The 23823-nt window shown below is 35.8% G+C and overlaps 2 protein-coding genes across 4 annotated transcripts; one reads left to right on the top strand and one right to left on the bottom strand.

The window, feature by feature from the left end:
- LOC104894868 (uncharacterized) lies at positions 1 to 10123 on the bottom strand. 3 transcript variants are annotated; one of them, XM_010681217.2, is made up of 10 exons: positions 9732 to 10123; positions 9239 to 9301; positions 3318 to 3402; positions 3135 to 3206; positions 2791 to 2863; positions 2475 to 2526; positions 1012 to 1124; positions 808 to 877; positions 311 to 396; positions 1 to 218 (listed from the first exon to the last, which is right to left on the bottom strand). In XM_010681217.2, exons 1-10 carry the CDS (start codon positions 9984 to 9986, stop codon positions 176 to 178), a joined length of 912 nt encoding a protein of 303 aa, XP_010679519.1. In that variant the 5' UTR covers positions 9987 to 10123; the 3' UTR covers positions 1 to 175. The 3 variants fall into 3 exon arrangements, with proteins under 3 accessions (XP_010679519.1, XP_010679518.1, XP_048502238.1); XM_010681216.2 differs by having other exon boundaries at positions 2791 to 2866; XM_048646281.1 differs by lacking the exon at positions 9239 to 9301 and having other exon boundaries at positions 2791 to 2866.
- A 6083-nt stretch (positions 10124 to 16206) lies between these two features.
- LOC104894869 (soyasapogenol B glucuronide galactosyltransferase) lies at positions 16207 to 17877 on the top strand. The gene has a single exon (XM_010681218.4). The coding sequence runs from the start codon at positions 16326 to 16328 to the stop codon at positions 17784 to 17786; it is 1461 nt and encodes a 486-aa protein (XP_010679520.1). The 5' UTR covers positions 16207 to 16325; the 3' UTR covers positions 17787 to 17877.
- Positions 17878 to 23823: the final 5946 nt, after the last annotated feature.

Raw genomic sequence — 23823 nt, forward strand, 5'->3', positions numbered from 1 at the left:
TGCACGCAAAACTAGGGTGGTTAAATTAAAACCACGAGGAGAATCAGCAAAATAATGCTCATGGACTACCAAAGTTTCAAGATTAAATACACGTCCTATCCTTAAAAGCATTAGTTATATGATACAAGCATTTTCTTCAGAATCTCCACTCTAGATGGTTTATTTAAAATTCAACCTACTTCGTCTTTCTTCGCTTTCCCATCCTTGATTTTGCATATCTGAATTTTGTTAAGCAAAACATACAATGACTGGAGAAATTATTAAGCAATCACAAGAAACAGCAAAGAGAAAAACTGGAAGAAAAGGATACTCCAAACGCATGCCGTCGCCAGCTGGATCCGAGAAAAGAACTGTGCCTTGCAGTTGACCCAAAGCCTCAGTTGAACAGGCAGTATCCTGCACCAAAACGAACTTAGCCCAGTTAAATAGGAATTTCAGATATTGACGAATACTTCAATTTTTCAACAATGAGACACCGAGGACAAAAACTTCAGGCAAAATATATCACGCTCTTTAGCAACAAAATATTAAGCATAAGAAACCTTTGAGACCCCTGGAATACAATATATCGATCCTCTAGCCAAGGCCTATTACAGTCATGCTCCATACCGAGAATCATATGCTTGACTTAAATATCAACTGGTTCATATATTTATGGACCAGAAACTGACTAAAATCGAAGCTAAAATAACTTGATCTATAAACTAGCCATTGCCAGCCAGCACTCAACCACCACCAGATATATCAACATCAACAAAAATACATGAGACATAGTACAAAGGAAACAGGCATTATTATTAGAAGTACCTGAAAGTCGACAAAGGCAACAGGAGCTCCATATGTGCTCTGGATCTTTAGCTTTAAGAATCCTCGATATCTGTAGAGAAGTTGCAAGCACATACTCACAACCCAGCACCAAAATAATAGTAATAACCCAAAGGAGGAGAGGGAAGGAAGAAGAGAACTTAAGTGGCAAATAATACAATAGTATAGCCAGTGACTGCAATAGACCTTGAAAAAACTTGAATCAGCTCTTGCTCTGAACACTTGGGGCTTAAGTTGGCCACAAAAATTGTTGGACATGGAGGGTTATCTTGCGGTACATGAGAAGCTGAACTGTGGCTCTGCATAAAGAAAGGAGACAATGTCAACTTGGAACAGAAGAGGAAATTAAACTTGAGGTTACACAATACTAGTCTTATGCAAACCGCAAACTGCAAATTTTCTCAAGCATAGGCATAGTCTTATGCAATGAACTGTCATCAGGTCCATGGAGATCAATTACAAAAGAAGATGATGGGAAATTGAATATAATTTGATTATATTGATGATGATGACCCAGAAATTGTAACATCCACACCTTTTGAGTACCTGGATCACACCCAAAACAAAAGAGAAAATCATTTTCTGAATGACTCTCTCTTCCCTCATCTCTGTAATTTATAGTGTCACTAGATGATTATTGCTCACTCCTAACAAACTCATTCCATGTCAAGTCCTGGCTAACCATATCAAGAGGCATCTTTCAAATTACCCTTCTCGTAACACCTCTCATAGGCGAATGGTATTGGAGCCTTTGGTGGGTAAGTTCAGTGTTAGCTAGTGAGGTAAAACTGGAGAAGTGCACAAGTCAGAATGTAATGTCTTAGACCCTTGTCATCATTTATTGGTGTCTACTAAGCAAGGACATCAATTCCCTTCATCTATTCTATTTCAAGAAACTATGATCTTAAATTTTAAAAAAGAAAGTAATAACCAAAATAGTAGGTAGCATTCCTAGTTGGTCCATTCTTCTTATTATGGGGGATTCTTATTTCTTAGTTGGTCTACTTAATAAACCTGAGGACAATTATAAAGAGGCTCAGCAAAAAATAGAGGTGAAGGAAGTTGTCTTGAGGATACCAAGCATGAGAATTGAAAAATCATCATATGCACTTAAACATTGTGTTTCCGACATATAAAGTCCCTCTAAGAAGGCTGCAGCCTGCTTTTTAGACTATAAACAACTAATCTTCAAAAAGCACTAGATTGAGAAACCAAGAAAGCAGTCTAATCGCAATGGTTTAAAAGCATAGAACCACAAATTGCACATATAGCTTCGATTAGTCATGTTATAATTCCATATCCCAGGAAAAAAAATAGCCATCCAATATTCATAAATGGTTTCATCATCAAGAGAGCCAAAGCAGCAAAATTGCACAGATTAGTCATGTTAATGCATTAGAAATGAATAAACAAATCATCTTTCTTTATAACTGCAATGCTTCTAGTATCCGAAGGCAGATGACAAAATAATTTTAGTGAACCACAAATTTTCAAGTGACTTCGCCAAAAAAAAAAGGGTAAATAGGGGATCCTTCCTGGCAGATCAGAGTTTAAATGACAAAGACCTTCACGGAGCAATAACAAAACCATAACAAAAGCACAGAAGAAGCAATTCAACAGCAAGCAAAAAGTCCAAGCACATGTCTTACAGATTTGGGCGCATTTGCTTCACTGGTGCCTCTGCTGGTATAGCTCCAATGACTACACGAACAAAGGTCAGAAAGATAAAAATGAGGGTCAGAAACAGACCCAAAAGCAAGAATCAAGATACTTTAACTTCCCCGTTAAAAAGAGAGAGAGAGAGAGAGAGTGAGAGATACTTCAACTTCAGGACACATTAATTTCATTAAGCAAGTAAGTTGAGTCCCAAAACTTAAAAGATAAATTACAAAGGCAAGCAACGGAAATGTTCTTAGTCAGCACATATTGGATCCAAGTAATAAGATGTGCAGTAGTGCAAATGACCTTTGTGCAGAAGGATAACCAATCGTGTTGTAAGCAGAATTACCCATTCCAGGAATGTGAAAGCTGCCAATACCTGCTAGTGCCCAAGCGTGAAAAAACATGTGCAAAGTGAGATTGAAGATGAGAGTGCTCTCTTGTGACTAATTTGCTTGTGTAAAGAGAAACAAAAATTGTGAAACAAAAATATGGAAAGACACGGAACTCATTATTTACATTTTATATTCCTTCTTACTGTAGTGTGGCAGTGCAATATGTCCAAAATAATGGGGTGCATCCACTAACTTATAGAGCATTGTGCAAATAAAAGAAATATTGACCCAAAACTATCTATATAACTGTCTTACCCAACTCGACACTGCCTCTTGCAAAAGCAGGAGATCCCTTATGCTTCTTATCTGAAACAGGTCCTGAGTCATCTGGTCACCAAACCAAACAGTTAAGATTTTTCCTAAACCAATTCAATAGCTGCAGGATTTCAATTACCAAAAGTCTGAAGCCAAGATAAAGGGGTTATAGTCACTACATACCTGCCCTCTGACGCTTAGATCGTGAATTAGATTTAGCGAGGTCAATGTATAAGGTCGATCCTTTTTCTAGATCAAAAATCATGCCCTAACACAAGCAAGAGACAAGAGCTCTCAGTAGCGGTAATTCATACAAACTAGTCAACTGTATATTAACACTTTACTTGAGAGTTCAGACATACAGTCTAAAGAGATGCCATCTATTTTTGAGGGTAAACAAGTCAAATTGTTGTTTTACCTCTCTAAAGTTTTCGCTGCATTGGGCATCTTTTATTAGAAATTGAACAGTTCACGGCATTCAAGACAAACCTTACTGCACTTAAGTATTATAGGATTCCCACAATATAGATAACCTAGGAGCCTTCAATATGGAAAATCCAAAAAATCTGGGGTCAAGCTTAATTTTTAAAGGCGCAGGCGCACTGAAGCTCAAAGGCTCCAAACCCGACAAGACACATTTGTTTCAAACTTCAAAGAATCTCTAAATCTACGTTAGAAGCGAGATGAGCACTTACTAAACTTACAACTACACAAATGGAAGAGGACTTGAAACAATTTTTGACTAAACAATGATTTCTAGACTTACAGAATTTAAATGCCTTACACCTTAGGCACCTTAGGAACATCGTTAAATTTTTTGACAGGCACCTTAGGAACATACAACATAATTGTACAAACTAAACTATGAGAGGACGTAATTCAAAGCTTCTACCTATTAACGGCATCGGGGGTTTTACTAATTACTTCATTTTAAAAACTCTCTAGTTTCCTGTTCTTCTATTATTTATTGGAATATGGTTTATTTTCTATGGTACAATGGATTACCATGTTCCCTATGTAGAGAATGAAAATATATTTGTTATTTAGAATTCTGTTCCTAGTATTCTGGCTGCTAAGCTCACTATTGTGACAACCATTTTCTTGTCTTTATTCCTTTTTATCTGATGTACAGATCACACCATAGGTCTAGGTTTTAGTGCTTTTGCTCTTGTATATATAGTGCAGCTATTTTGCATAGCCGTGAGAGAGACAGAGAGCTTGTTCATAATTCTCTCTATCACTACAAGAAACTGGAAGAAATTTTCCAGATTAAAATCCAAAACTGAGTCTTTGTTTCTTTTCATGGTATCTGCAGGGTTTTAAATCCTAGACTTAAAGTTTCAAAGGCTCAATCTTTAATCATGGCAGGAGATAAAGGAAAAGAAGATAAGAGTTCTTCAACGAATCCGTACAAAGCTCTCCTCTCTTCATTTCTGTGAATGAGAATGGATCAAATACTTTAGGGAATATAAGTTTTGATGGAAACAACTTCCTGAATTGGAGCAAGAGTATTATGATTGCCTTAGGAGGCAAGAACAAACTTGGGTTTCTAGAGGGAAAGCACCCTAAACCTACAACAGGAGATGAAGAAATACAGAAGTGGGAAAGATGTGACTTCATGGTGAAGTCATGGCTTCTTGCAAGCATGAAACCAGATGTAGCTGCAAAGCCTGGTAAGTATGCAATCAACAAGTCAGCTGTGGGAAGAAATACTAGAAAGATATGCTCAAACCAATGCACCTCAGTTGTTCCAACTCAAAAAGGACCTCTGGGAGTTGCAACAGAACAATCTAAGTGTAAGTGACTACTACTGTAGGCTCAAGAGCATTTGGGATCAAATTGCAGACCTGGAAGGGATGCCAGAATGCTATTGTGGTGCTATGCTGAAATGCAGTTGCAACATTGCAAAGAAGGTCCAAGATTTACAAGGAACTGAGAGGTTGAAAAAATTTGTGATGGCTTTGAACACAGGTTAAGACCAAATGAAAACGTATCTTCTCTGGTATCTGTTAACAAAGCATATAATTTGGTGCTTCAAGTAGAAAGACGGGATCAGATAACTGGTGAGATGACTGCTCTTGAGGCTACTGCACTGGCAGTAAACAGACCAAATCCAAGCAGAAGTTTGGGAATCTTGAAAATTTTCAAAAGAAGGATTACTATAAACACATGAAAATGGAGAAGATGGGAAGAATGTGTGAGCATTGTGGGAAGAAAGGTCACTCTAAGGAGGAATGCTTTAAGATAGTAGAGCCTCAGGAACAATTCAAGCACGCTGGAAATGTGTTCAAAGATGGTAGGGAGCAAATGCAGGACAACCCTCTCGATAATGCAAATCAAAGTGCTGAAGGAGCTGGAGCATAGCAAGATTTTATGAACAACATTGTTCAAGATGTCATTCAGGCAATGACAGAAAAGCAAGCAGGACCAAGCAGTGTGCAAGCCAACTTTGCAGGTAAGATTAGTATATCAAATGCACTTATAAATAGCAATGTTAAGAAAACAAGTTGCTGGCTCATTGATTCAGGAGCCAGCGACCATATGACAGCAGGGAGCTTTTGAGTAACAAGAAAATCCTAAAAGGTAAGATAAAAGTGGGGTTACCTGATGGTAATGTGAAATATGTTAGTGAAATAGGAGATGTAGTCCTAAGTCCTGATATAACTCTTGATAATGTTTTATACATTGATAATTTTAACCATAACTTACTTTTTGTTGCCAAGCTTTTAAAAGACAAGAATATACAACTCTTGTTTAATAAACATGGATGTATGTTACAGGACCTTTCCATTAAGGAGGATATTCTTTTTGGAAGGAAGGAGAATGACCTATATAAGCTGGTGAGGGCTGTAATGATGACAAAATTGATGATGAAGTTCCTTTGAGTACAAGAACAGATGGCAAAGTAGTGAGCTGTGATAATGTAGTTAATTTGAAACTTATTCATGCTAAATTTGCGCATCTTTCTTCATCTAAGATGCAACATATAGCTTTTTGCAAATGTAAAAACCTTAAGGATTCTTTTTGTGACACTTGTTCTCTTGCAAAGCATCACAAGTTGCCTTTTAATCTTAGTAAGTCTATTGCTGCTACTCTTTTTGATCTGATCCATGTGGATCTATGGGGTCCTTATAGGACTAAGTCCTTGACATGAGCACAATACTTTCTTAGTTTCTTACTATTGTTGATGACCACAGTAGAGCAACATGGACTCAAATGTTGTCTAACAAAGAGCAGGTAAAAGGAATTCTTTTGAATTTCTTTATTCATGTTGAGAACCATTTTCACACTAAGGTTAAAATCCTTAGAAGTGATAATGGAACTGGGATATTTCAAAATGAATGCAAGCATATGTTTGCAAAGAGAGGGATCATTCATCAAACGAGTGTGGCAGGTGTATCCCAGCAAAATGCTAGGGTTGAAAGAAAACACAGGTATTTGCTTGAGACAACAAGGGCATCAAGAATACATGCAGGTTTGCCTAAATATATGTGGAGTGAATGTATCCTTGCAGCAACACACTTCATCAATCTTTTACCAAGTGTTGTGATACAGTGGGAAACACCTTACACTAGGCTCACAAAGAAAGAACCAGACTGATTATTTAAGGATGTTTGTGTTATGCAAGCCCCCACCAGAAGCCACGAGATAAGTTTGAGGCAAGAGCTATCAGGTGTGTGATGTTAGGCTATCCTTACAACTAAAAGGGATACAAGGTTATGGACTAAACCACAAAGAAAATTTTTGTTAGTAGAGATGTGGTTTTTAAAGAAAACATTTTCCATATTTATTGCATAAAAGAAAGAGTGCTGAAGTTATCTCGCAATATACACCATGTACTGATGATTATGATAATGCTATTTTAGACAATGATGAGCTTACTAACATTCTGAATGAGGCAAATCAAGAAGAAGCAGTAAATGAAGGTGAACAGGTCCAAAATGATAATGATGATGGACAGGAGATTCAAGATGCACAAGATACAGATCAACATTTACCAAGAAGATCATCCAGGGATAGAGACATTCCATCCAACCTGAAGGATTATGTCTATGACATCCCTGGGAAGAGGAATGCAGCAGAAGGCACAGATACAAGTTATGCTAATGTTGCAGCCATAAAGGAAGGAGGATACTTCAGTGGGGAATATGTGAGCAACATTAACAATGTTTTAAGAGTTAGAGAGCCACTACATTACACTGAAGCACCAAGAAATGAAGGTTGGGTGCAAGCTATGCAAGAGGAGCTCAATGCACTAGAAGAAAATGATACTTGGGATCTCACTAGCTTACCTAAAAGCAATGTTGCTATTGATAGCAAGTGGGTTTACAAGATAAAGTTCAAGCCTGATGGTGAGACACAAAGGTTGAAAGCTTGTGGCAAGAGGAGACAAGCAAAAAGAAGGAAAATGTTACAAACACACATTCTCATCTGTGGCAAAATTTACCTCTGTGAGAACTGAGCTTTGGCCAGCATCAAAGGATGGAAACTCAATCATCTAGATATCAACAATGCTTTTTTGCATGGATTCTAGAAGAGGGAGTATACATGAAGCAGCCCACAGGTTATCTCAGGGGTAAGCCTGACGAAGTGTGCAAACTGAAAAGGAGCTTGTATGGTTTAAAATAAGCTTCCAGACAATGGAACCTTGAGCTTACAAAATTTCTGATTCAACATGGATATATTCCGTCTAAGCAAGATTACTCTTTGTTCACAAAATACAGAAGGTGTTACTTTTGTGCTTGTATATGTTGATGATTTACTCATCAAAGGGGATCATGAAAGTGAAATACACCAAATGAAAGATGATCTCAATAGGACTTTCACCATCAAAGATCTTGGTGAGATGAAGTATTTCCTTGGCATAGAAGTTGCCAGAAACACAAAAGAAATCATGTTTAATCAGAGAAGCATAATAGGAAGACTTCTTTATCTCAACCTGACTAGGCCAAACATTTCTTACTCAGTTCAAAGTCAATTCATGACAGAGACAAGAAAACAAACCTCATTTTCAAGCAGCAATTCAAGTTATCTATCAGGAACAATCAATCAAGGGTTGTATAATCCAGCCAATTCTGAACTCAAGCTTATTGGGTTATGTGACTCAGGTTGGAGCAATTGTGCTTTCAGTGCCAGATCATTGACAGGCTATTGTGTTTTCTTGGTCAAATCTCTAATATCATGGAAGACAAAGAAGCAGAAGACTGTTTCTAAGTCTTCAACAGAAGCTGAACACAGGTGTATGTCACAAACCACCAGTGAGTTGGTTTGGCTTGAAGGATTACTCTCATACTTGGGCATTTCTATACCTGCTCCTATTGATCTTCTCTGTGATAACAAGTCTGCCATATACCTTGCTCATAACCCCATTTTTCATGAAAGAACTAAACACCTTAAGGTGGATTGTCACTATGTAAGAGAACACCTCGCAAAAGGGTTCCTGAATGTTCTACATGTCACATATTTTCTACAGTTAGCACACATCATGACAAAATGCCGCAATGAGCAACAACACAAACACTTAAGCTTCAAGTTAGGATTGTTCTCCACATGTCCAACTTGAGGAGAGTGAATTGGAATATGATTTATTTGCTATGGAACAATGGATTACCATGTTCCCTATGTAGAGAATGAAAAGATATTTTTCTTAGAATTTTGTTCCTAGTATTCTAGCTGATAAGCTCTTGACAACCGTTTTTTTGTCTTTATTCCTTTTTGTCTGATGTACAGATCACACCATAGGTCTAGGTTTTAGTGCTTTTGCTCTTGTATATATAGTGCAGCTATTTTGCATAGCCGTGAGAGAGGCAGAGAGCTTGTTCATAATTTTCTTTATCAATACAAGAAACTGGAAGAAATTTTCCAGATTAAAATCCAAGACTGAGTCTTTGTTTCTTTTCATTATTCAAGCAGGTGCCTTATGTTCCTAACACTTTAGACCTGCAGCAGTTACGCTAAATCACTAATCTTTCCATGTGAAAGACTCTACTTATCACAATTCACAATCAACAGATATTTTAATGAAATCCCTCAAGAAGATAAGAACGTATATATCTGTGCACAGCACTCAGCAATGACAACAAAGCTAAAAGCAACAATCTTACATTTAACGCGTGCATTGCCGTGATCGCTGAGTGCTGATCTAAAAACTCTGCGAAAGCAAATGGCTGCCACCAAATAATAAGTAAATGTTAGAGCTCAAATTAAGTTTTACTACAATGCTGCTCATTCAACCTTAAAATTCACAAATCATAAGTAAAACTGTTGCTGAAATTTATACTAATTTGAGGTCCTCAATATACTAAATTGAAAATTACTTCAATTAAATTTTATTATAATGCAGCTAAACCAATTTTATAATTTACAAACCAATAGCAAAAATTGTCCTAAAATGAATACTGATTTGAGGTCCATGAATTATTCTTTGTTCTCCAATATACTAGAATTGGAAAATTTCTTGACCGCAATATTAACAATACTATTCAAAAGCCTAAGTGAAATTGCAAAAGTAAGTTTCATTCAAATTAACGTAAACAGCATCATAAACTCCAACAAAAAGTGGTAAAATACAATCAGAAAATGAGGAAATCAAAGAACCTGAGAACTTTTAGAAGGAGAGCGAAGATTGGAGGAAAGGTAGCCAGGAAAATCGCGAAAGAGGTTGTAAACTTCGCGAGGTTTGACATCTTCGGGAAGTCCGGCGACAAAAAGCGTGCGAACTTCGTCGGGAGACTGCAAGTGCGGTGAATGAGGCGGCGGAGGAGGGTGATGATAGTGAGTATTATAGAAGGAAGGAATATCGGATTGTGGTGGTGGAGGTGGTGCGCCGTAGTACGCAGTAATATCCTCCATCAATGATGGTTGATAGGTGGAGAAATTCACGGATAGAGGAGATAGTTAGTAACTACTAATGAGAAACCGTGTGATGGACTACCGTTTTCTCCACTTCCCTTGGTGAAAATGGTCCGACTCTACCCGAGTGAGATCCGAACATGACAACCTAAAATCCGACCTGAATTAGACAGATTCGAATATAATCGGACCGAACTAAGGGCATGTTCTCTTCGGCATAAAACAGCTGAACTGAGCTGAACTGAATTGAACTGAACTAAACTGAACTAAACTGAATTGAACTGAACTGAAATAAATAGTGATATGTGAGAGTAAAAGTATTGTCAAGAGCTGAACTGAACTGAAATGAACTGATCTGAACTGAACTGATCTAACTAAACTAATCTGAACTAAACTGAACTGAACTGAGGGTCTGTTCTCTTCGGCATAAAACAGCTGAACTGAACTGAAATGAATAGTGATATGTGAGAGTAAAAGTATTGTTAAGAGTTGAACTGAACTGAACTGAATTGAACTGATTTGAACTGAACTGAATTGAACTGAACTGAATTGAACTGAATTGAACTGAACTGAATTGAATTGAACTAACTGAAAATAAGCTGGGGAGAACAGGCCCTAAAAATAAGTTGGGGAGAACAGGCCCTAACTCTACTTGAACTATACCGTCAAATATAATTTTCCATTATATAACGAATTAAAATTGGTAACTCATGTTTATGATTTGTAATTATTGACTTGAATAACTTGTTTATATGGAGTATTATTTATTTAGTTATATTTTTAACTCAAGTATTGGCTTGACTAGAAGTCAACCTAATTTTAGTTTACCCGGTCCTAATCTAATTCGATCTGAAAATCTGCATACCATGTGGTTAAGATCAATCAAGAAATTGCTCGAGATGAAAATATTGATGAAATAAAAAATTATCAAAAATTATTAATAGAGACGATCTAATTTTAATATAAAAGTAGACCTAGTTACTAAATGGATTAAACTAGTCACCAAAAGAAATTAAACTAGTCACCATTGGGCTAATTCTCTTATTAATATTGAGTCTACCGTTGCCTAATTTTAATTTAAAAATAGTCGGTCTCTTACAAGACAAAATAAAAAATTATAGTGGGAAGGAGGAAATTTTAATTCTTCTTTCGACGGAACAATGAACATTGACATTAATGGTAATATTGTAAATAAGGGCATTAGAGAATTAAATTTCGACAAAACAATAAACGTATACGAAGGGATGCTGTCAATGCAAAACCGCAACCTTTTAAGTGAAGGGATGAGTTAGCCGAAAACCACAACCCTTAATTAATAAAGGGTTGCGGTTTTTGGCCAACCCGTAACCCTTTATAATTAATTATCGGGTTGATGGGCATATATTGGGCGCATAAATGAAACCTCGCACAAAAATGAGCGTCGTTTCTCTCATCTTTCTCTCCCCTCACTCTAACCTCTCCCGCTCTCTCATTCGTCTCGTCTTTCTCTCACAAATCTTCACACTCTCATCTTTCTCTCTCAAATCTTCACAAATCTTTTGTCTTCTCTCACTAATCTTTCGTCGGAGATTTTTCCATCTGACTTCACCGAATTCCAGACGCGAAACACCGACTTCGCCGGATTCCACAAGTCTTTTAGGGTTCCGGTTATACTTCGTCGGACGCGGACGCAAAACACCGAATACAAAACCAGCCGGTTTAGTTGTTTCTCTCGCCAAATTTTTTCCCTTCGTCTCTCGTCTTTCCTCCTTCGATGGGGTAACGTCTATCGTCTCTAGTTTCTCTCGCTAGATTTCATTATGCTCTCGGATCTCCTTCGCTCACACCACCATACCCCCTCGCCGACATTTGCGCTCACACTCCTCGCCTCTCGTCGCGCACAACAACTCTCCTCTTGTCGTCGCCTTCGACCAGATCTAGATTTTGTTGTCATTTTTTTAAAAATATTGTATTTATTTGTTGGTTGTGATTTTTTTTTTGTCAATTTTAGGTTTTTCTGTAGTAATAATTTGAGATGGTTCGAGATTAATTTGAGATATATTTGAAATTTATTCGGTTTTTTGTCTTTTCTTCGTATTTTAGGTTTTGTTCATTTTATTTTGTAGAATTAATTGGATATTTTGTTTAGAGGGACTGTACTCTATTGTATGTTGTTGATTTTGTGGAATTTTCATCTCCTCTGGTATGTTTGGAGTAAATGTTCGAAATTTCTAATTCATTTTGGTATGCTCAAATCGAAAACATCATATATATATATAAGTAGTTGTTTTTTTGTTATATTTAGGACTCGAGAAATGCGAAAAAAAAGGTCATGAAGGATTGTGGTTTTGACCATTAACCACAATCCTTTATCACTTAAGGGCAGTGTTTAATGGTTAAAACTGCAACCCTTAATTGATAAAAGGTTGCGATTTTGAGCCTAAACCGCAACCTTCTTTGTGAAGGGTTGCGGTCAAAAAGCGCAACCCTTCATTATTGCGAAGCACTTTCCAATACATTTGAATGTTAACCAACAAGCTCTAAAAATGTACTAGAAGTGTGTAACAAATGACAATCAAGACAGAATTAATTGGGCGGATAATTAGGGAGTGCCATGAATAATGTAACGGTCAAAACGTTACAGAATTCCAACAGCCACACACGCATAGCTCCCGGGTCCAAAACCAAGCCCCAAGCCCCAAGCCCGGTCCGAGCGGGCAGCGCGCATGTGTGATAGCAAGCCCAAACCAAACATATCATCCAACCACAAAAGCATCTCTAGTCACAACTCAATAGATGGAAGGAGGGAGGAAGTATATAAACATGAAGAAATTCCCTCCCACAAGCAATGTGGGACAAACAAGAAAATGAGCCAAGGCTTTTTCAAGCCTTAACTCCAACAAGTATCAAGTTTCAAACCCATAACACCTTAGTTTCATTCCTTATTCCAAACTCATACCATTATATGAACCAAACGCCCCCTTAACCAAAAAGCCACCCAAAAGACATTGGCCAAACTCTAATATCACACAACAAACCGAGGAAAGAAAGGTTGATCTTTATCCATTTGGGGCTTGTGGTATCGTATTTCGAAATAGTCAACAACGATTTCGAAATATGATACCAGTATACCACTGAAGTCGAGCCGCGAAAGCATCCTATCAATGCACATGGAGACGTGATTAAGGACCAAATAGTTTAACAAGTACTAATAGTGTAATACCACTAAGCTACATTGATACTTCTACAAACTAACTACTCCCTTCGTCCCATAATATAGTGCTTGTTTCTTTTTTACACGTTCTCCAAGACGTAACTTTGACCTTTAATATCTTCAATTTCGTATTAACAAAAAATATAAAAATTTGATATTATGAAACTACACATTGAGACAAATTTAACAAGATCCCGCATAAATATGTTTTTCTATATATGCAAATGAGAATATTGGGTCAAAGATTTTAAAGTTTGACCCACCAAAAATGAAGTAGGCACTATATTATGGGACGGAGGGAGTATTAATCTACTTTCAGAGCCAAATGAAGTATATCTATACTAATATATTAAAAGGCGTGCATAAACAAGAAACTGTGCCACGTTGCGCTCTCCCTAAGGAGTTTTAGTTCATGTAATCCATGTCAATAAAAAAAAGTTAGAAATTGCGTAACATAGGGTTTGATCCTGAGACCTCAAGTACATATACCAATGTCTTAACCATTAGGCTAAGTTGTATTTAGTGTTATTATCATAAAGTATTATATTAATAAATGATTTTTTTCTTACCCGGGGCATAGCCCGGGCCTAATAACTAGTTGGTAAAAGAAAACTCAAAACATATGCTCATCTTTCCAGCATCTTTTTAACAATTGCTATTCCTAGCTCTCAAATACGGGACCCTTTAGAGTTTGAAAATTTTCCGTAACTTCCCACGTTGTACATTAAAACCGTGTATAGAATCTCAATAAAACTTACTTTAGAACGTTAAATCACCAACAAAACATATAAAAAAAGAATGGAGTCACAAAGTGAACGTCTGCTGAAAATCATATTCATCTCAGATTTGATGTAGATTCAGCTTGTGGGGTTGTTTGGCAATTGGTTGTTGGTTGTTGACTGTTTTAGTTGGCTTGTTTGACTGGCTAGAAAGCATGGAATCATTGGTTGTATATATTGACTTTTTGAGTTGGTTGGTCAAGCCAGCTCTTTGCAGAAGTGTTTTGTAAAATTAGTTGTGGTTTTTGGTGGTTTATTAGAGAGTTTGTGGGCCAACGTAACATGTCAATCTAAAAAGATACTACAGACAACTTTTTTATATTGGCTTAAAAGTCAACTTTTCAGCCAACCAAAAAATCAATAATCAAACACTTTTTTTGGCTGTTTGACCAAATTGAAAAACCAAAAGCCAAAAGACAATGAAAAAGTCATTTACCAAACATGGCCATTATTGAGCTTAGTTTTAGGTTTTTCGAGTTATAGAGTGATATGTGAAATTCCGTGCTTTTTATTCGGTACTAAATGAAGCACATGTTTTTGTCCTTTTTATTCGCACGTGTGAGTCTTTGTTACACCCAAGACGGGCTCTAAAACAATATAATAAATAAAAGCTCTAGTAAAGTATTTTCACTATTATGAAGCAATACAATAATAAATCCTACCCCGAATCAAATTAGACTAATATTCACGAGCAATGCGCGCTCAAAGTAGAGATAGCCACTGGTGTGGGTTGGGTGGACTGGTTTGTGGCCTGGGCCTAGTGGACCAAACTGAGATTTCACGACTCAGGACCAAACCGTGAAATTCACGGTTTGGACGGGCTGGTCCACGGGCCGAAATATCTTGGCCTACACCGGTCTGCTACCGATTTTTTACATTTTGGGAAGCGTTTCTGGCAATTCGTGGGCAGTGGGCTGGCAGGCCGGCATGAGAATTTTTTTATTTTCAAAATTAATTATTTAATCATTGCAATAATTTACTATTGTTATGTAAAACATTTAAAATTAATTTAAATATATACAATTATTAATATCAAAGAATAATTTCATTATTTTTAAATTTGATTGAATTATAATATATGCAATTTAATTAAAATATCAACAATTTGATTAAAATATACACAATTTGGTTGAATAATTATTGGATTGAGTTGTGTTGGTCCGGTTCATGGGTCGGGATGGACCGAATTCATGGACGGGTGTTAGACGGTTTTAGTAGTGGGCTTTCGTGGGTTAAACTCAGAAAATCTAGCCCACGGCCCACACACCAATTTCACAGTTCGAGCTGGATTAGATCGGGATTTTTGCGGGCTGAACCCACGGGGTCTAAGAGGCGAGTTGGGCTGGATTGGCCCGCACTGTAGGTCATCTCTAGCTCAAAGTAACATAAACCTCTCCCAAGTATCTGACTTCCCTAAACATGCATTCATACCTATTCCATGGATTCATGTAAAGACACATTAAGCATAACATCACAATTAAACTACTAGTAATCCAATCTACTTATTCTCATAAAGATATTCTTGCTCTTAACTAAAATATTCAAATCCGTCAAAATTCAACTATTGTTTGATTAAGACAATGAAATTCTCAAATTAATTATTTAATCGTTATTACTTAATTACTTGTGCATATTCCAATACTAAATTAATAATAATTCATTATCTTGATGAACCAAAAAGTCACTAAATAGACATTTGCCAAACTCTCCAAGTTCCAAACAAACTGAAAAAAGAAATAGCTTGATCCTAATCCGCTTGGCGCTTGTGCTATTGTTGAAACCCCAAAGCCTCCTATAATGTAATTGGAGGCGTAATCAAGGACCACATTACTCACATGTCATTTTTCATATATTCCAGCATCTTTTCAACCACTGCTCCTCGTGATTCTCGTTCACGGGACCCTATTGTTTATAAAATACTTCCAGTACGTTTCCTTAACTTCCCACGTTGTACACTAAAACTTTCCACTAAAGAAGAACAATGTCATGTCAAAGGACCAACTCAACCAAAAACTTAAGCTGATGGTTGAGGCCCCAGGAATAGATCTATACTCTATCACGCCCCCTCACGCAAGAGCCCTTTGGACTTGAAGTGTGGATGCAGTACAGGCCTCCCTCATACCTGGCGCGAAATATTCCACTAAGAAAGGAGGGGTAAATGAGATTCGAACCCGTGACCTTTTTGTCACGCTGGCTCTGATACCATGTCAAAGGACCAACTCAACCAAAAGCTTAAGCTAATGGTTGAGGCTCCAGGAATAGATCTATACTCTGTGAGTTGTCCACTAAAACCCTGCATATAAATCTCGACTAAAACTGACCTGAAAACATAAACTCAACAAGAAAAAACACACACACAAAAAAAAGATGGAGTCAGAAAGTGAAAGTCCATTGAAATTCATCTTCCTCCCATTTCCAACACCAGGCCACATGCTTTATATGGCAGACCTTGCCATAACTTTAGCTTCTCATGGTGTTGAATGCCACATTATCACCACCCCAGGAAACGCACATATATTTGAAACCTCCGGCAACAACCCACCTATGACAGTCCATACCCTCAACTTACAAAGGCCATCTGTAGGCCCTGATGCCGGCGTCGAAAACTTCCGCTCTGCAACCTCTAATGACATGAGAGCCAATCTATATCACGCCATTTCTATGCTTCGTAAACCAACTGAAGATTTGATAAAAGAATTATTACCTCTAGATTGCATTATTTCCGACATGTTTTTTCCTTGGACTTCAGATTTAGCCCTTGAAATCCAAGTCCCAAGGGTAATTCATCACTCTAGCATCTTTAACAAATGTTGCGCATACAGTGTTACACTCCATTATGCACCACATGAGTTAGTAGAAAAAGATGATGATACAGTGCTAATCCCTTCTTTACCTCATAAAATAGAGATGAAGAAATCACAACTCCCTCAATGGGTTCGTGTTCCAAGCCAGTATACTCGTTTAATTGAAGCGGTTCGAGAGGCCGAGCTCAAGTGCTATGGTGTGTTGTCTAACACCTTTTGTGATGAGGAAAAGGAGTATGAAGAGTATTACTACAAATTAACAGGGCTTAAGATTTGGAACATTGGCCCTTATTGTCTTAGGGTTAACCGCAAAGAAGAGAAGGTAGAGTCTTCTTTTTGGATGGATTGCCTTAAATGGTTAGATCAAAAGAAACACAACTCAGTGTTGTATGTTAGCTTTGGTAGCTTGACTCGATTCCCAGATGATCAGCTCCGAGAGATTGCAGCCGGGTTAGAAGCATCAGGTCATGACTTCATTTGGGTTGTAAGGAAAAAGAAAGAAGATGAAACAATGGAGGAAGATAATGAAGGATATTTTTCAATTGAAGAATTCAGGAAAAAAGTTGAGAAAAGTAACAAAGGGTTGATAATAGAAGATTGGGCACCACAATTGTCGATCTTAGAGCACCAAGCTATAGGAGGAATGGTAACACATTGTGGGTGGAATACGATACTAGAAGCTGTTAGTATTGGTGGAATACCACTAATAACATGGCCATTGTTTGCCGAACAGTTTTACAATGAGAGGTTGGTTGTGGATGTGCTTAAGATTGGAGTTGCTGTAGGAGTGAGTTTATGGTGCAATGTAGATGAAGCTGGAAAAGAGATTATAAGCAGAGAGAAAGTAGAGCTTGCTGTTAGATTGTTAATGGATGATGGCGAAAGCGCGGCGGAGATGAAACGGAGGGCGAAGGAGCTCAGTGAGGGTGCTAGAAGATCTGTTCAAAGTGGTGGTTCATCTCAGAGTAACTTAGTAGCCTTCTTGGATGAGTTGAGAACAAAAACTCGTTCAAAGGTTGTGTAAAATGTAATAATTTGTTTACTTCTTTGACTTGCTTGTTCCATTACTTTTCTTGTTTTGTTTGTCATAATTCATATAAGATTATGTCTTATAATGGTTGATGTTTGCCAACCCCAAATTATATCCTTGTGGTTTTTAAGCATATCTGTATTCTATATGTCAAGAGGGATAACACACCAAAAAAAAGTAAAAAAGTAGCTACTTACTTTAATTGAAAAATAAAGAAACTACCTGCTAATTAATTAAAAAAGTAAAAAGGATTTTTTTTAAAAAAAAAAAGCATTACAAAAAGAATACTGTCAACAATTTAAAAATCCCTAATTTATTATAGTGAAAGTATTGGGTCAGACCGTCTGACGTATTGTTTACTGTCAGACGGGCTGAGCCCAACACATCTTCTCTCTGCTTCACTTTTTAGGTCACATTCTCTCTCCTCTTTCTTCTCCTTCTTCTCTGGATTTTCATATAATCCACCCAGTTTCGATTCTTGAGCTGCAATAATTTCATAATCTCCTTTTATAATCCCAATTTGTAGTTTCTTTCTTCTTCTGTTTTTCTCCTTCTTCAACTTCTACAACCTTTTTTTTCTCTGTATTTGTGGAATTTATTTTGTAGTACAACCATCCTTCAATGGCAGAAATCATAATAGCTATCTATTACCCTTTTTAGAAACTTCAAATAGTACTACTTACTTGAGAAACTTGTTCTTCCCTGTGATGAGTATATTCGACTCATCATCTTCATGAAATTCTTCATGAAATTCTTAATGAAGATAAGACTTGGAAGATTTTCATGAAATTCTTAAGTTCTTTCATAAATCCTATTTTTCATGAAATTCTTAATCTCAGTCTCCATTCTTTATTGATCTAACAAAGAAGAAAAAAAATCAGCTAAGAAGAATGAAGAAGAAGGAGAAAGTGAGAGAAAGCAGAGGTTAGTGTTTTGTTTCAGTTGGACTTTGTTTTCTTTCAGTTGGACTTTGTTTTGTTTCAGTTGGACTTTGTTTTTTTTTCCAGTTGGACTACCTGAAAAAAAATGAAGACTACCTGGAAAAAAATGAAGACTACCTGAAAAAGAATAAAGACCAACTGAAACCCAAAGTAAGTCTAACTGAAGTACAAAAACCAACTGAAAAAAAAAGAAGACTAACTGAAAACAAAATGAAGACTACCTGAAAAAAATGAATACTACCTGAAAAAAAATGAAGACTACCTGAAAAAGAATAAAGACCAACTGAAACCCAAAGTAAGTCTAACTACAAAAACCAACTGAAAAAAAAAAGACTAACTGAAAACAAAATGAAGACTACCTGAAAAAAATTAAGACTAACTGAAAAAAAATTGGAACCACCTGAAAGTCGTCCGACCAAAGATTATGGTCAGACGAGTCCGACACAATACGTTCTCTTTATTATATATACTTAACAATTAATTTAGTTTTCTACATCCCCTAAAAAAAATTCTACGTATTTTCGCACAGATCGTGTGCATATAAAACTAGTAGAAAACGAATGCAACTCCTCTATTTGTGTTAAAATTAGTCAGCTTGTTGTTTGAAAGTTATCTGTATAAGTTCCCTATTTTTTAAAAATTGCAATAATTTGACTTTTATATTTGCCAAAGTATAACTTCTTGCCACTTACCTGTCTAACAATTCATTATTAAAAATTATAAAAAGCTAATAGTCCATCATTCATATAATGAATGCAACAGTAAGGCTCTATTTTTTTGGTCTGAACTGAACTGAAATGAACGAAAACTATGAGAGGAGATTAACTGTACTGAACTGAAACAAACTGAATTGAATTGAATTGAATTTTTATCAATTAAGCAAAAAAAAAACAGAGCCTAAAAGGAGTGATTGGAAAATTTAACTTGTTTATTTACCTTGTTTATCATATGCTTCTAAAGCTGTATGTGTGGCAAACAATTTAGTTGTAAGTCTGTTTTTGAAGAGACGGTCTCCAGTTGATGTCATGCTGATATCACGCACGTGCATTAGACCAGCACCGGAATTAGTTAAGCGCTTGGACATATTAGTTATACTAGCCTTAAATTATTTTTGGATGAATTGGTTAAGTGTTGAAGTATATTAGTTAAAGGGTGAAGTATATTAGTTAAGCGCTAAAGTATATTAATTATACCATAAAAACCAAATTATAACGCATTTTATTTGTATAATCATAATAATACCACGTAATATAAGTACATGTTCAAAAGGTGGACTAGATATGCAAACAGCGAAGTGTGGAAAAGAGAAATGAATATAGAAATCTTTGAGCACTTACAAACAACGTAACCCCATAGCGATACGAAACCGCAAGAAAGTTCTACAATCTCATTCTCAAAAATCAAGATAATAAAGATCCAAGAAAGGTACTGCAAGAAGTCTACAAAAATATTGCTGCAAATATAAACCAAAGTCTTAATACAAAACCAATTATAGAAGAACAATGCTCATCAAGTACAACTACATTGAGTATTTTATACTCAGATCATGCAAAAACAAATTAAAGGGAAAAAGTGTAATAAGGAAGAAAAGTAATTTTAACAAGACTAGAAAACAAATTCCAAGAACCAAATTAAAATTTGTACAATTACTCCTAATATTAGGTTGTTTCAAGTTCTTTTTTAAGGTTGTCTTTTGTATTTGACATTTTAGATTTATAAAGATCTTATTTCTTTGCTAATATTGGAAACTAAATAATGCTCAAACGATCTTAACTAATTATAGAACAACACTAACTAATATACTGGATATGTTAATTAAAAAATAATGTAAGTCTAAATATATATTATCAGCTCTAACCTATTGCGCTAATTTATTTAACTAATTCACCAAAAAATATTAACTAATTCGCCAAAAATATTATCATGAATTTGTGAGATGCAACCCGTTTTTGAAAAACATATATCTCTTGGATTAGACTAACGTGAGACCATCTTTTCCAAGAATTTGCGTTTAGTTGTAACTAATAAATAAAAAAGGTAAGTATATTAATTTTAAAATATGGTATCTAATGCAAAAGTCATAATGTATCTTCGAAAAGAGTCAGTGTCACGATTCTCACAATCTTTCAAAAAATTTGGAGAATATAAGGAACGAGAAGAAGTGGGTGTATAAGCCATTATTTAATACTTCCTTTCTTTCTTTTTACTAACAACGGTTTGACTTTTACACTATTCACCAACTCTATTTAATTTATCTTTGATAACTTATAGTTAAGGAAAAATATATTCATACGGAATCTTGTTAGATTTGTCTCAAAAAATATTTTGTAAATATCTACTTTTTATAAGTGAAAGTATTGGGTCAGACCGTCTGACCAAATACTTACTGTCAGACGGGCTGAACCAAATGAACCTCTCACGCTCTTTTTCTCTCTCCCTCTCTCGTTCCTTTTCTCTCTCTTTCCCTCCTCTCCCTCTCTCGTTCCTTTTCTCTCTCTTTCTCCCTCTGTTCATAGCTTAGTTCCTCCGGTTAAGGAATGAATTAATAAAAATTCCTAAAACGCGACACTGTATGTGCTCCGACATAGCAAAAGGAAGGCTAAGAACACCAGTACCAACCATAGCAGTGACATTATGGAACGTTGAATACCACCATTTTGCGTTCCGATTGGAAGTAACAGGCAACCAATCATCAATGTTGACATTATTATCTAATGTCATATTATCAACTTATAATTTCAGGATAAAAAAGATTAGTTAGAGAGGACAAACTTAAGTACAGTACGTAGGATGATAGAAAGAAAGGGGATGATAGAGAGAGAAAGGAAACAAAAACTTGAAAAGTTGTTTTAAGTATCAGCAAATGGTATCTTTTATAGGGTATATTTGAGCACCAAATACTTTCATTACTTTGACGCTTTGTGAAGAAGGAGAATGTGAAGAAGAAGGAGAAAGTGAGAGAAAGTAGAGGTTAGTATTTTGTTTTCTTTTCAGTTGGACTTTGTTTTTTTTCAGTTGGACTTTCTTTTCTTTCAGTTAGACTTTCTTTTCTTTCAGTTAGACTTCCTTTTCTTTCAGTTAGACTTTCTTTTCTTTCAGTTGGACCAACTGAAAGAAATAATGGGCCAACTGAAAGAAATAATGGACTAACTGAAACAAAATGAAGACTACCTGAAGAAAAATGTAGACTACCTGAAAGAGAATAAAGACCAACTGAAACCCAAGTAAGTCTAACTGAAGCACAAAAACCCACTGAAAAACAAAGAAGACTAACTGAAAACAAAATGAAGACTACCTGAAAAAAAATTGGAACCACCTGAAAAAAAATGAAGACTACCTGAAAAAAAATTGGAACCACCTGAAAGTCGTCCGACCAAGATTATGGTCGGACGAGTCCGACACAATACGTTCTCTTTTTATAATTATCAGTAATTTAAGTTATTAATGATTGAATTTATGTGTTAGCAAGCGTGAAAGTCAAACGGTTCTAAGTAAGAGGAAACAGATGAAGTACTAATGCATCATCGGAAGCCAAACAAACTAATATATGTGTCGGAAGATGTGAAAATTTATATTTTTGAACAAGTAATTTATGAGACTATAATTTCCAATTTTTTTGGTAAAAATGAAACTATAATTTTCAAACAAAATATGCAAAATTCTGCCCATAACGCATCTCTCAGAAGAAAAGGAGGCAGAGGTAATTAATTATATGATATTATATTCTTAATTCAAGACCCAAATAATAATAACATGCAAATAACAATATGATTATAGAACATTTTTTTAAAAAACTGGTAAGATGAATAATCCTGCTGAACTGGCACCTCGCACAGGTACACCCAATTAGATTTGCAAATCAGACTCCTTGGAGAGAGGGGATTTGATCCCATGACCTTGAAGTCATGAGACCAAATCTTTACCACTAGGCCGAGCCTTGCTTGGTATATGATTATAAAACATACATGTTTGGTACATAACTTATTAATTACTCCCTCTGTCCCAAAATATGGTTCTCATTTCATTTTACACAGTCCCCAAGACGTACCTTTGACTTACGATATCTTCTATTTCTTATTAGTAAAAAATATAAAAAGTTGATATTACGAATTTATACATTGAGACGAATCTAACAAAACCCCTCATGAATATATTTTTTTTAATACATTAGTAAGAATATTTGGTCAGCGTTTTTAAATTTTTACTCCCAAAATAGAAATGGGGACTATATTTTGGGATGGAGGGATTATTACTAACAACAGAAAGTATTATATTTATTAATATATATATATATATATTTTCTGATTAGGAAATTAAGTCAACCCAAGGAGGCAAGGAATAACCCTTACAAGCTACTAGCCTGTAGAAAACACCAACACATTGGCTGGTAAAGCATGCATAGCATGCTAAGGAAATACCCCAACATAATGCTGGGGTAAAGATCGAACCCCTGACCTCAAGAGCCAAGGGGAGCGCTCTACCCACTTGAGCTAACTCCTATTTTTTTATATTTATTAATATATAACAGCAGAAAGAATTATATTTATTTTATATGTGCGGCAAAATAGTTGTAATAGTTGTGAGTTATAGTAATAAGTAGTTATCTATTGTTATACTAGTGGTTAGCTGTTACATATTAGCTATAGAGTTCAACTATTATTTTGTTAGTTTAAAAATAACTAAATAAACTATAGTGAATTACCAGAAACTAGTCCAAAGGTTACCTCTATCCCAAAAACTAATATGATACCTTTTCCAAAACAATATTTCACATACATAACCTGCTTCAAGCACTTGCTAAACAACCCTAAATAGTGGATTTTAATCTTTTACACTAATAAATGAACAATCTTGATCGAAAGATTATATTATCTACAATATTTTACATACTGAAACTATCCTTTGAAAACATATCTTGAGATGTACCAATAACATTTTACACAATAGAATTTATATCTTACTAATCTTAAGTGAGGAATCTAATTAGTGCAAAAGTCTAACTAGAACATTTATGTGAAAAAATGTATGGAGTAGATAAGAGAGAACTCATGCAGAATCGAATGACACAACCACAAGCATAGAATCTATCC

This window comes from Beta vulgaris, chromosome 6 (assembly GCF_026745355.1).
Source record: "Beta vulgaris subsp. vulgaris cultivar EL10 chromosome 6, EL10.2, whole genome shotgun sequence".
NCBI lineage: Eukaryota > Viridiplantae > Streptophyta > Magnoliopsida > Caryophyllales > Amaranthaceae > Beta > Beta vulgaris.